At 38.9% G+C, this 13,594-nt stretch overlaps 1 protein-coding gene across 2 annotated transcripts in view; it reads right to left on the bottom strand.

The window, feature by feature from the left end:
- Nucleotides 1-876: 876 nt before the first annotated feature.
- The window catches only part of LOC144977994 (synaptojanin-1-like), a 54,703-nt gene continuing 41,985 nt past the window's right edge, over nucleotides 877-13,594 (bottom strand). For both annotated transcript variants that reach the window (XM_078923403.1, XM_078923404.1), the window contains 10 exons: nucleotides 13,253-13,313; nucleotides 12,584-12,671; nucleotides 11,195-11,319; nucleotides 8,737-8,815; nucleotides 8,157-8,328; nucleotides 7,487-7,567; nucleotides 5,544-5,713; nucleotides 4,610-4,807; nucleotides 3,414-3,585; nucleotides 877-2,930 (listed from right to left, as the gene is read on the bottom strand). In XM_078923403.1, the coding sequence (XP_078779529.1) occupies nucleotides 1,519-2,930; nucleotides 3,414-3,585; nucleotides 4,610-4,807; nucleotides 5,544-5,713; nucleotides 7,487-7,567; nucleotides 8,157-8,328; nucleotides 8,737-8,815; nucleotides 11,195-11,319; nucleotides 12,584-12,671; nucleotides 13,253-13,313 (2,558 nt within the window). In that variant the 3' untranslated portion in view covers nucleotides 877-1,518. The remainder of the gene's footprint in view (nucleotides 2,931-3,413; nucleotides 3,586-4,609; nucleotides 4,808-5,543; nucleotides 5,714-7,486; nucleotides 7,568-8,156; nucleotides 8,329-8,736; nucleotides 8,816-11,194; nucleotides 11,320-12,583; nucleotides 12,672-13,252; nucleotides 13,314-13,594) is intronic.

Raw genomic sequence — 13,594 nt, forward strand, 5'->3', positions numbered from 1 at the left:
TACTGGAGCTCAAAACAAAGAATGCTCAACGAAATTTTAACTACATACATTGTAATGTATTTCTTGTAACAATACTAATAATCAATGATGATGATAATAATAATAATAATAATAATAATAATAAATAATAATAATAATAATAATCCTAATAACAATCATAATAATAATATGATAATCATAATTATAAATATTATATACATATTCTATAATTACAAAATAATATGATACAACAAAGCATATAATAATATAATATAATAAAATAAAATAATAATAATAATAATAATAATAATAATATATGTAATAATAATAAAACAATAATAAAAATAATAATAATAATAATAATATAATAATAATAATAATAATAAAACAAAATAATAATAAAATAACTTAATAATAATAATAATAATAATAATAATAATAATAATAATAATAATAATAATATAATAATAATAATAATAATAATAAATAATAATAATAATAAAAATAATAATAATAATAATAATAATAATAATAAATAATAATAATAATAATAATAATAATAATAATAATAATAATAACAATAATAACAATAATAATAATAATAATAATAATAATAATAATAATCATAGTAATAAAATAAAAATAGTGTAAACATCTTGCGTATGTTGTTGTTGGAACATACCCCTAAATCCCAAATATGTGCAGTTGACGCTGATGAACTCAGTACTGCAAATTCATGGAAAATCTATGACTATGAATGAAATTGAAATACCGTCAGCAGCATTTACGTCTTGGATTCAATCAGGCCTAGTCAGGAAAAATTCATGATCATCTCATCATTTCAAATATGATTTTTATATAATTTTTAATAAAACAATAATATAGAAACGTTGGACATTTTTTTTTCTCTAAATATCTTAACTCTCTCCTTACTGATCAATTTCAGTCCTTTCCCAAAATGGCAGGCTTACCCAGCGGAAAAATTGATTTTTAAAACTCAAAACAATCTCTCTCCACAGCAAATTTATGTTCTTATTAATTAAACAAAGATCATTCTTCAACGTTTGTATGTACAAAATAAATCTGAATAAGAAAAATGTATATTGTGTCGTTACAAATGTGACGATATTGTTGCAGGTGGTAAGGAGAGGGTTAAACAGCCAATTTCTTTATCACAATTTACGGCAAAATCACAATTTGCCAGTTTGAGAAGTTTTAGGTTTAATCTCAGTCTGCCTCAGAGCCCAATAATCAGACAACATCATTACAAAATCTATTTATAGAAGTTATATATAAGAGTTCAATTTTGGCCTTTTGAATGACTGGCAACACAATGGAGTGAAAGATTGACCATTAGACAATTAACCTTGATCTCAAATTATCATAAGTCAGGAGGAATTTAGGTTAACCTGGTTTTACTCTATGGATAGATAAAAATAAAACAAATAAATGGAATTTAAAATATGATCTTGTGCAAATAAATCTTAAAATGGTAAATATGCACAAATCATCATTAGACTTAACAGTCAGTGTGGACATTTACATGGGTCGTTTGGGTACCGGTGGCGGGTTGCTCGTCATTGGTCGACTAGGTACAGGGGGCGGGGCATTCGATTGAGGAGCAGGAATATCCACTCGGGGAGGTGGGGGTGGGGGTGGGGCGGCAGCAGCTGTTTGTGATTGACCAGGAGCTGGGGGTGGGGAGAAAGGAGGACAGGAAGTGTTAGATACGACGACATTGTCTGGAATTTGACTAGAAGATGAAAACGGATCGGACACTTGGTTATTGAATAAACCACTCGTATTAAATGGATCGGAGACTGGAGGAGGGTTTTGACCTACTTTTATCCCCGTTGTATCAAAGGGGTCTCTATTCTCTTCTTCCACGGGAAAAGCAGCTACAAATGGTTTCTGGGTTGAAAATGGATCGTTTGTGGAATTTGTCGTCAAAAATGGATCGTTTGTGGAATTTGTAGCCGAAAATGGATCGTTTGAAGAATTACCACTTGAAAACGGATCGTTTGTAGAACTATCATTCGAGAATGGATCGTTAGACAAAGCGTGGGAATCAAATTTTGGAATGGAAGCAGACACGGCCGAACTCGTATCAAATGGATCCGATGGTGATTTGGTTGAAGACGAAAGTAGCTGAGGAGTTTTGGCAAACGCCGTGTCGAAGGGATCAGGAGTGAAAGACGATTCCTCGTTTATGCTGATGTTTCTGTCTAAAATGTGTTGTTGTGGCTCGTGTTTGGACAATGATGATGTCGTTGATGGTGGTGAGAATGGATCGACTGCCACCCCTGGCTGATGAGATGGGGACGATGAAGGGGAATTCTTTCCCGATGGTCTTGAAGGTCGGGCTGGAGCTAATGGTACTTGGTTTGAATCCGGTGGTGTTGGTCTTGGTGGTGGGGGTGGGGTAGGGGATGGCCTGGATGAAGGCGGTGGGGGTGGGGTAGGGGATGGCCTGGATGAAGGCAGTGGGGGTGGGGTAGGGGACAGCCTGGATGAAGGCGGTGGGGGTGTCGGTCTGCTTGATGTGACTTGGCCCACTGGATTTGCTGATGAATCTCCTGCCGATGAAGTTGGTCGAGTTGGTTGTGGTCTCGACATGAGATCTGGTTTAACTCCAGTTCCATTCTCCGGAATTGTAGAGTTTGGAAAAGAAGACAAACTGGATGAGACAGCTGCGTCAGTAGTTGGGTTGATACAGCTCTTGACGTCTCGTCTCGGCACGGGTCTTGGTCGGGCTATTGCTGTTTCTTCTTTTCTATTTGCAGAAGATGAATTGTTATCCGAGGATAAACCTTGGATGCTGTCAGAAGTTTTCATTCTTGGGACTGGCTTTGGTTGCTCTGGAGGCGGTGACTGCTGTAGAGGTTTGTTATTGTCTTCTGCTACAATGTCTGTGGAGGTTTTACTACGTGGTACAGGTTTTGGAGCCAATGCTGGTGAGAAAAATGAAATAATAGTAAGCGTGCGACCTTATAAAGATTCTTTCTTAAAATTCAATACTCTCAATGATTCAATAACTCTTTATTCATTAATTATCTATGTGTTTATTTATCTATTAATTCTATTTATGAAAAACATCGGCAAACCTTATCTGTTTCCTTGTGGGAGAAGAGCTCTACCATTTCACCCAGGGACTTCCTCCCTCCCTCCTAAAGAAAAATGACCCAAAAATCTAAGTCAACTAATTTTTACCATGACTATAAATTTCACACATTCTGTGGAAAAAAAAGGTAAAAAAAAAAACAAAAACAAAAAAAACAAATAATACAAGAAAAAAACCCACACACCCCCCCCCCCCCCCCCCCCCCCCCCCCCCCCCCCCCCCCCCAAAAAAAAAAAAAATAAATCCCACAACCCCCCCCCCCCCCAAACACCAAAAAAACAAAACAACAACAACAAAAGAACAGCCAACTTACATCCTGCCAGATTGTTGTCAGATTTAGAAGGCGCAAGAGGATTGGGCAACGCCTCCTCCTCCCCTCCCCCTCCAGCTCCTGCCATGAGTCTGTGGATCATGGCTTGGGCCTCCTCTATACTGCTGGCGTGATTATGATGGGTCACTTTGGTGGGACGCCCAATCTCCCTCACCTTCATGGACAGCAAAAAGAAAGACAAAGGGAATTGGCTCAAATTGGGAACAGCTGTAGATTCAAAGAGCATACTTAGTACTTAGTTTGAGATCACCTAAAAGTCTCATCCATTGCACACACACACACACACACACACACACACACACACATATATATATATACACACATTTACAATTTTCACCTATATTATTATGACAATCAAATATAAATATATATGTATTCTGTGTGTTTAATTGAAAAAGGCCAAAGGCCGAAAAGTCGTTTGTTTTGTGTTGTTCATTCATGAGTCAGATTTACTCCCTTTATCTTTATCTCCATCTCATCTAGACACCAACACAGCATCCTACTAAGAGGAATGCATTCAAATGTTTACAAGATATGTTCAAAACAAAAAAAAAACCCCAAAACTATGACTATCAGTACATAAAAGAGAGATGATTTACAAGAAATAAAATATCACCCCCTAAAACTAACACTACACATTTGACTGCTTCCCTCTCAGCCAAGGACTCTGATCTGGCAAGGGCCAAAACCAAGTAAATCCCATTCCAAGAAAAAGACAGCTCAGAAAACAGATAATATAGGGAGATAGAAGACACAGCAAGTGACCTCCTTCCCCCCATGGGAGGTCAAAAGATACCACCCAGAACTGAACGATGACAAACATCATTTCAATAGTCAAGCAAGATAATCATTACCACTAACCCTCTCCTTACCAACTATAGGAAAATCGTCACATTCGTTACGATACAACCAACATTTTTTGTTATTCAAATTTCTTTTGTACATCATAAAATTTAAAGAAAATGAACAGCGTGTTGGAGAGCATGTTTTGCTAAAGAAAATATGTATCACAAGAACTTTACTGCTATTATATCTTATGTCTGAGTGATAAAAAATCTATTTAGTGTTTGTTGGGTGTGAAAGTTTTGGGGAAAATCTTGAAAATCTCTTGGTAAGGAGAGGGTTAAGTTTTGAACATACAGAAAACATCCGACCGGATTGTCCACCTACACACATACCTTCTTCGATTCTTTCCCTGATGGGGGTGGTCTGAGCGGCTGTCGTATTTTGGGTTGCGTCGATGCAGCAGCCGTTGTGGATTGTGGGGGTGCACTGGGCTTGTTAGGGGGAGTTGCTCTAGGTGGCCCCCCAGGGGGTCGCTGTGGTGGTGGAGGTTTTGCTGGTGGTGCACTGGGTCTGGAAGGAGGTTGCTTGCTCTATGATTTGGAGACATGTGGGGTTGGAGTTAAAAAATTTAGCTTTGAGCTCTTTGAGCTTTTTTTTAATATCGCGCAATATCCACAAATGTGCTCAAAGCACTTTGCAAAGGGTCCCTGACCAACAGCAACACGTAACGTGTAGAACGAAACATGACGCCTGTTAGGCGATATTACAATTTTTTCTGACAGAGTCAACAGCCAGGTACTCATTTTACACCTGAGTATGGTGAGTGAATGTGAGTAAATAGTCTTTTCCAAGGACTCAACTATGCGTAGAGTGAGGCTCAAACTCAGGGCCTTCCGATCCGAAAGCGAGTGTCATACCACAAGACCGCATAGCACAAATTGAGCTTTCATATAGCGCAAAATCCACTAAACATGCTTCAAGTGCTTTATAAGGGGTCCTGTAGATCTTTGGTTCGGGCCCTGCTGTGACAGCACAAAGTTGAGTTGTCGGAAAAGACTCAGATTCTCTTACCATACTCAGGTGTGAAATGAGTGTCAGCACTGTCTCTGTTGAAAATAAAAATTGTGATAGTGTCTTACAGGCGTCATGACGCGTCCCATGTGTTAAGTGTTGCTGTTGGCTTGGGACCACTTGTAAAGCCCTTTGAGCACATTTAGTGGGTATAAAAGCTCAAGCTTCATTTGAAAAAACAAAAACAAAAAAAAAAAAAAACTTTTCCTGCATGAAATGTTCATCTCTACAAATGATTATTATATCAATATTTACATCCGGAGATGGAGATGCCCTGGCCTTGGCTAAATCCTCTCTCGACCCAAGAGTAGATGACGGTGATGTGGATGGGCCAACTGGTTGTGTCGTCGGTTTCAAAGGAGCGGATAGAGGAGGTCCCCCTGGGATATCCGACACTTGTGGTTGGTCAAACGGGCTGGGACTCCCTGAAAATGGAATGGAAATTTACCACCATTTGTGATATGCCATACCCTCCCTCCCCCTCCCCCCAAACAAAAAATACAAAACAAAAAACAAACCAAAAAAAATTCCAAAAAACCTACCAAAAAAACCAAAAACAAAACAAAAACAAAACAAGACAAATGTTTTAAAAGAAGGGAAAACATTTATGCAATTCTTGAAAGCCTCGATCTACTTCACACTCTCAAGGGGAAGAGTTGAGCTTGGGCTTTTATCATTTTTTTGATATAACGCATTAGCCATTAAACATGCTCAACGTGCTTTACAATGGGTCCCTGACCAACAGCAACAGGTAATACGAAGAATGAGACATGACGCCTGTTAGACGATATTATATTTTTTTATTTCCGACCGAGACAACACTGTTAACGGCCATGTACTCATTTTACAACCTGAGTACGGTGAGAGAATATGAGTAAAGAGCCTTTTCCAAGGACTCAACTATGCGCCTAGCGAGGATCAAACCCAGGACCTTCCGATCCGAAAGCGAGTGTCATACCACAAGACCACATAGCCGCATAGAAGATGAAAGGATGATTGTATCAATATTATCCTCACCACAATCCTCATCGTTATCATTTAAAACATGTTCAAAGTGATTAAACATTTGTCCAAGGATACAGGGCTAGGAAATGTCAGTAGAAAAATACAAGAAAAAAAAAATGTCGGTGAAAAGTCTTAAAGGGCTTACTGATTTTAAATCAGATTTATTAAGAAAATAATATATTACTTTCATATTTTGTTGTCATTGCTACCAGTTGTTGTTATGTATAAAAGATGTATGCATAATATGCATTTTTACCGATAATAAATATTTTATGTATTCATAGTTATAGTAAATATTAAATAATGAATTTATATAGCGCCTAAACATCCACGTTAATAGTGACCTTTGCGGCGCTTTACATAATAAAAATGTTTTTTTTTGAAAATTAAAAATTACGATACTACATAATAAGCATGAGTACATAAACAAAATCTAAGCATTCATTCATTCATCCTTATAAAAATTAACTCTCCAAAACATAGGATAGAACTGAAGACCTTCTGATTACCAGGTAAGACATGCTACCTTTACATCACTGAGGTACCCAATAATTTGGGCCCAAAAAACAAAAAAACAAAAAAACTTGATCTTTTGAATAGTGCAATATCAACTAAACATACTCAACGTGCTTTACAAGGGATCCTTAGCCAAAGGCAATACTTAACATGTAGGACAAGTCATGACGCCAATTAGGCGATATATCAATTCTTTTTTTCAGACAGAGAAAACACTGTTAACAGCCAGGTACTCATTTTACACATGAGTAAGGTGAGAGAATGTTAGTAAAGAATCTTTTCAAAGGACTCAACTATGCGCTGCTAAGAACTCGAACCCAGGACCTTCCGATCCGAAAGCGATTGTCATACCACAAGACTGCATAGCCTCACAATACAGAGATGTGGTGCTAATACAACATGGTGCCAACTATCACATTGGTGTCATCATCTTGTTATGGAAATATAAGATATGGCTCATAAAATGAATCAAAACACAAATATGCCACATTTTGGCCTTTGAGCCTTCGACAGGCAATAGCCAAAACACGCAAATAATGACGAGAGAAATAAGACAATATATTCATATAACATAATTAAATTTGGTGAGACGTCTTGTTGCGTGTATTTGCATATCTGTACCCAGGAGAAATTGTTCCATTTCCAATCCAACTAGCACACCTGAAATTAAAACCCACCTGAAGGAGACCTAGACATTTGACTTGTGGAGCCTGGAGGTTGGAGGGTCGATTCCACCTCTGCATCGTCCATGTCATCGACTGGAGGGAAGGAGGATAGCGATGATTGTGATGATGATAATGATGATCGTGATGATGATGATGAAGATGATGATGATGATCGTGATGATGATGATGATGATGATGATGGTGGTGATGACGATGATCGTGATGATGATGATGATGGTGATGATGGTGGTGATGACGATGATCGTGATGATGATGATGATGGTGATGATGATGATGATGATGTTAATGATGATGATGATGATGATTGTGATGATGATAATGATGATCGTGATGATGATGATGAAGATGATGATGATGATCGTGATGATGATGATGGTGGTGGTGGTTGTGATGATGACGATGATGATGATGATGTTGATATCGATGATGATAGAGATGATGTGATGATGATGATGGTGATTCTGATGATGAAGACAATGATAATGAAAATAATAATGCTGATATCAAAGTTAATGAAATGAAATCATCATGATAAGAAAAATGATTAAGTTAATATGATGATGATGATGATGATAGTGGCAGTGGTGGTGGTGATTATAATGATGATGATGATGATGATGATAATGATGATGATGAATGATGCCAATGATATTCAAAATACCTTCATCTTCCTCAAAGTCCATGGAAGGAATACTGAAATCATCACCCAGAAGAGAGTTGGTGAACTGGTTGTACATGGGCTCTGTGTTTCGGGCACACAGGTTCAATTCTTGTTCTATTTCTTGCTGCCATTTGGAGGTTTTCAGCCTGACGCTGACCGCTGTCCCACCAAACTGGAAGACAAAACAAAAAAGTCACAAAAATAAACATCAGTCGAAAGAGAACTGGGCTGTGCCTCAGCCTGCAGACTGGAATCCTTGTAGCAAAGACCGAGAACTTTAGCAATCCCCTCCTCTCTCTCTCTGTCTCTCCCTCCCTCTCTCTTTCTCTCTTTCACCTTCTTCTTCTTCATCATGATCACCAGCATCACGATCACCATCATCATCCCCTTACCCGACATAAACTTATTTGCAAGTCTGATAACCCAATACCTTATGGGCTCATTGTTGTAATGGAAAAATATTTAAAAGTGCAAAATATTGTCCATTACAACAATGTTAAAGGCCCATGGTTCGAATGACAGATCTGCATATATGCACACATTGCCCTTACCCAATCCATCCTTTCCCACCCATCCTTACCGTTTTCTGGTCAAACTGCAGGGCTTCCACAGCACATTTTCCATCTTGATAAAATACCCACATGTCAGACCCCACAAATCTGTCAATCAAAAAACAAGGGAAAACATTTTATATCTTTATCAACAAATACATTTTTAATCTATATAATGGATTGCGTCCTCTCTGATTGATAAATGGCCAGCTTACAATCCCGTTGACTCCAATGCTTATTTCTAAAATTTACCAGGACATAATCATCATCCATCGTGGCTTGTGCTCTTGAGTACGTTGCCGGTCAGCTGTCTCCACGAATCACGATCCATGTCCATCCATGTCCATCAATCATCATCCATCATGGCTTGTACTCTTGACCACGTTGCCGGTCAGCTGTCTCCACGAATCACCATCCATGTCCATCCATCCATCCATCGTGGCTTGTACTCTTGAGCAGGTTGCCGGTCAGCTGTCTTCACGAATCACGATCCATGTCCATCCATCCATTCATCATCCATCGTGGCTTGTGCTCTTGAGTACGTTGCCGGTCAGCTGTCTCCACGAATCACGATCCATGTCCATCCATCATCCATCGTGGCTTGTGCTCTTGAACGCGTTGCCGGTCAGCTGTCTCCACGAATCACGATCCATGTCCATCCATCCATCCATCATCCATCGTGGCTTGTGCTCTTGAGCACGTTGCCGGTCAGCTGTCTCCACGAATCACGATCCATGTCCATCCATCCATCATCCATCGTGGCTTGTACTCTTGAGCACGTTGCCAGTCAGCTGTCTCCACGAATCACGATCCATGTCCATCCATCATCCATCGTGGCTTGTACTCTTGAGCACGTTGCCGGTCAGCTGTCTCCACGAATCACGATCCATGTCCATCCATGTCCATCCATCCATGTCCATCCATCGTGGCTTGTACTCTTGAGCACGTTGCCGGTCAGCTGTCTCCACGAATCACCATCCATGTCCATCCATCATCCATCGTGGCTTGTACTCTTGAACACGTTGCCGGTCAGCTGTCTCCACGAATCACCATCCATGTCCATCCATCATCATCATCCATCATGGCTTGTACTCTTGACCACGTTGCTGGTCAGCTGTCTCCACGAATCACCATCCATGTCCATCCATGTCCATCCATCCATCCATCGTGGCTTGTACTCTTGACCACGTTGCCGGTCAGCTGTCTCCACGAATCACGATCCATGTCCATCCATGTCCATCCATCATCATCCATCATGGCTTGTACTCTTGAGCACGTTGCCGGTCAGCTGTCTCCACGAATCACGATCCATGTCCATCCATCCATCATCCATCGTGGCTTGTACTCTTGAGCACGTTGCCGGTCAACTGTCTCCACGAATCACGATCCTATGCGGTGCGCATGAAATCTGTGTTGCTATTTAAGTCACATTTGGCCATTCTTAGCTTATTTAGATAAGTCACTCTTTGTCTTCCTCTAGCTCTCTTTCCTTCTATGATCCCATATGTTACCAACTTTTCTATTCCGTCTCTTCTCCACACATGTCCCAGAAAGCGTAACTGCCTCTTTCTGATGTTATCGATCAGTATTCTTCCCTTTCTCACCTTCTCCAACACTTCCTCGTTCGTACACCTGTACACCAGGGCATAATGATCGGTCATTTCATGGTGGGAATCGCCATCTGGTCGCCCTGCTGCCAGAATCATTTGCCGCACATACAGGCTTCATTACTAGACTGACTTTTAACTCTCTCCTTACCGATCATATTCAGTTTTTTTCCCCAAATGGCAGACTTACCCAGTAGAAAAACTGATTTTTTAAACTCAAACAATCTCTCTACAAAAAAACTTTATAAAAAAAAAAAAAAAAAAAAAATTGTCTTTATCCATCCCCAAGGGGAAATTTGTCTTTAGGGTCTATTCCAAGGGACGACTCGAATAACCCAAGTGGCAGCCGCACAGCAGCGCCGCAAAGTGAGCTAGGGCGAGGTGACTTGCTCAAGGCCACACAGCGCAGCGGGGGGTGATTGAACTCGGTACCTTTCCGGTAGGAAGCAAAGACCATAGCACTGAGCCACGCTGCTCCTTCTTAATTAACCAAAGATCATTCTTCAAAGTTTGCGATGTACAAAATAAATCTGAATAAGAAAAAATGTATATTGTGTCGTAACAAATTTTGCTGTAGGTGGTAAGGAGAGGGTTAACCATTGGTGACTCAAAAGATTCATCTCGATGTATGTAAATTTCCACAATACAGCAGTAAAATAATTGAAATAGCTGACTGCCTCTTTGTAACAACCATTATTTCCCAGCAAACATTGCGGGTTCTAGTACTTTAAAATGACACCATAGGGATAATGACTCTTCTTAAATTTTTTCTCTCTTTCATTTTCGATTGTGTCATGAATATGTAGGAAACTCGAACAAAACAAAAAAATAAATCCCCCCCAAAAAATTCACAATAGAAATTAGCTTGTATTTTGGTTACCTGACAATAACTATATCTCCAACTTCATTGAATTTCTCCACAACTTCGTTGACAGTCTCATCGGATAACTCTACGTCTGCTCCACCTGATGCTACAGACACGATAACAGTGCCATCTGGCGGGCCCTGGTAAAAAAAAGAATAAAGATCGTTTGTTTACAGCCAGAGTCATGATATATACAAAAAAAAAGTAACCTTTTAGAGCCAATAGAAAAAAAAAAAAATCCCCTTATTCATCCCTAAGGAGAAATTTTTCTTTATGGTCTATTCCCGCAAAGTGAGCTAAGGCTAGGTGACTTGCTCAAGGCCACACAGCGCAGTGGGCATTCGAACTCAGTACCTTTCCGGTACGAAGCAAGGACCATACCGCTGAGCCACGCTGTCCCATCATGGAGCCAGAGTTTATCCCTGTTTCTATAATGTGAAATGGACAAAAGCAATTGCTTGCTACCTTTTGGATAGGATACTAGTCTATCGCAAAGTACTTTCTACCAGATCTAACAGAACCCAGCTACCTAATCACTCTGGGTGGATAGGGGGGTCCAAATAAATCTTTTCACCCGGGATCGATCTCGATCTATCTGTTATCTACTTTGTTTTCATTTATCTGCGAGTGAAGCCAATGCTCCATCTACTGAGCTATCAGAACCTCCTAGAATCATGATATAGATGGAACTAAGATTATCCTGATTTCTTTCCTTATTCAACATAATGCCTTTCACCATCTAGGTCATCCGACTTTGCAGCTTCGGCTGTTTTGCAGATCAATGTTGTTCAAGCAATCCACTCTATTCTGTGTCATCATTTTCATTGACTCCAGTTGAATACATGCGTGTGTGTGTGTTAGTGTGTATGTTAGAGTGTGTGTGTGTATGTGTTAGTGTGTGTGTGTGAGATGTTAGTGTGTGTGTGTGAGATGTTAGTTGCAGGGTGTTGTCAGTGTTGTCAATTTAGGTTGTTGTTGAGAGCTACAGGTAATGCTGTTGTAGGTTCTTTTGCTTTGTTCACTGAAATAGAACACCATGGCTCTCTAAAAACTACGTGTATGGCAGGATTCTGCTATCAAATGGTCAAAGTTTGTAAATGCCAACATAAACAAAATTGAGCTATTTATATTATGGGAATCCCCATTTCACTGGGCAGAATAAATAAAAAAATTTTTGATTGATCTTTTACATAACGCAATATCCACTAAACATGCTCAAAGCAACATGTAGCATGAAGGATGTGATATGACGTGTCATCAGGGTATTTAAATTGAGATTTTGCACCGAACTCGAACGTCGCTTTGTCTTAGCTTGTCATTCTCATGCAGCCCAATCGGGTGTCAGCCATTTTGTGATGGAAATGCGAATATAGCCTCAGCACTGAAGGAGTTTAGAGAACTAACCTGCTGTTCTATGACGTTGTGAATCATCGAGTCCTTCTTGTTTTCATCAACCATCAAAGTGTCCACATCAAAAACGCCGATCACGGGTCTGTGATGTCGAGGAATGAGATGGGTAATTATGATTCCGTTAAAGACTACAACAACAACAATAATATTGATGATAGTAATAATAATAATAATAATAATAATAATAATGATAATAATAATAATAAATATAATATAATAATGAATGATGATGATGATGATGATGAGATGATAATAATAATAATAATAATAATAATAATAACGATACTACAACTACTAGTACTACTACTACTATTACTACTACTGATGATGATGATGATGATGATGATGATGATGATGATGATGATGATGATGATGATGATGGTGAGATGATGATGATGATGATGATGATGATGATGATGATGATGATGATGATGATGATGATGATGATAATAATAATAATAATAATAATAATAATAATAATAACAATAACAATAATAACAACAGCAGAATAAACAATTGTTATGTTTGTATTTTTCACAGAAATATCTCTGAGAAGATTTTGTTGTCCGACTGAGCTAGTTTCTCAAACATGGCTGAGGCAGGGTTTACATCATCATCATCATCACCACCACCAGCAACCTAACCACCATTATCATTACTTACCTATGATCAGATGTCCGTAGCTCTGCCCTTGTGTACAGAAGAGGCTTGATCAGATTTGTCTCTGAAATGATTTTTTTTTCAATAAACAAAAATATTTGTGTCAGTGCATGACATAATCAGTCGGAAGGTGAAAATTTTGAATCTATTTTCTGAAAGAATATGCTCCACAGAGCATTTTAATCTTTATTTGAAGTAAATCGGGAGATTTTTCATGAAGTTAAGGTCAGATGTAAAGGAAAGGTATCCAGCAACTTTTCTCAAATTTCATACTTTTTCAACTTGACTAGCTGTAAAAATGTTTAGAAGTGAAATTGAGCTTTGATATTTCCCGAAGATGTACAA

The sequence above is a fragment of the Berghia stephanieae genome, chromosome 8 (genome assembly GCF_034508935.2).
Source record: "Berghia stephanieae isolate SIO BIC M18660-M18661 chromosome 8, UCSD_Bste_1.3, whole genome shotgun sequence".
Classification (NCBI taxonomy): domain Eukaryota; kingdom Metazoa; phylum Mollusca; class Gastropoda; order Nudibranchia; family Aeolidiidae; genus Berghia; species Berghia stephanieae.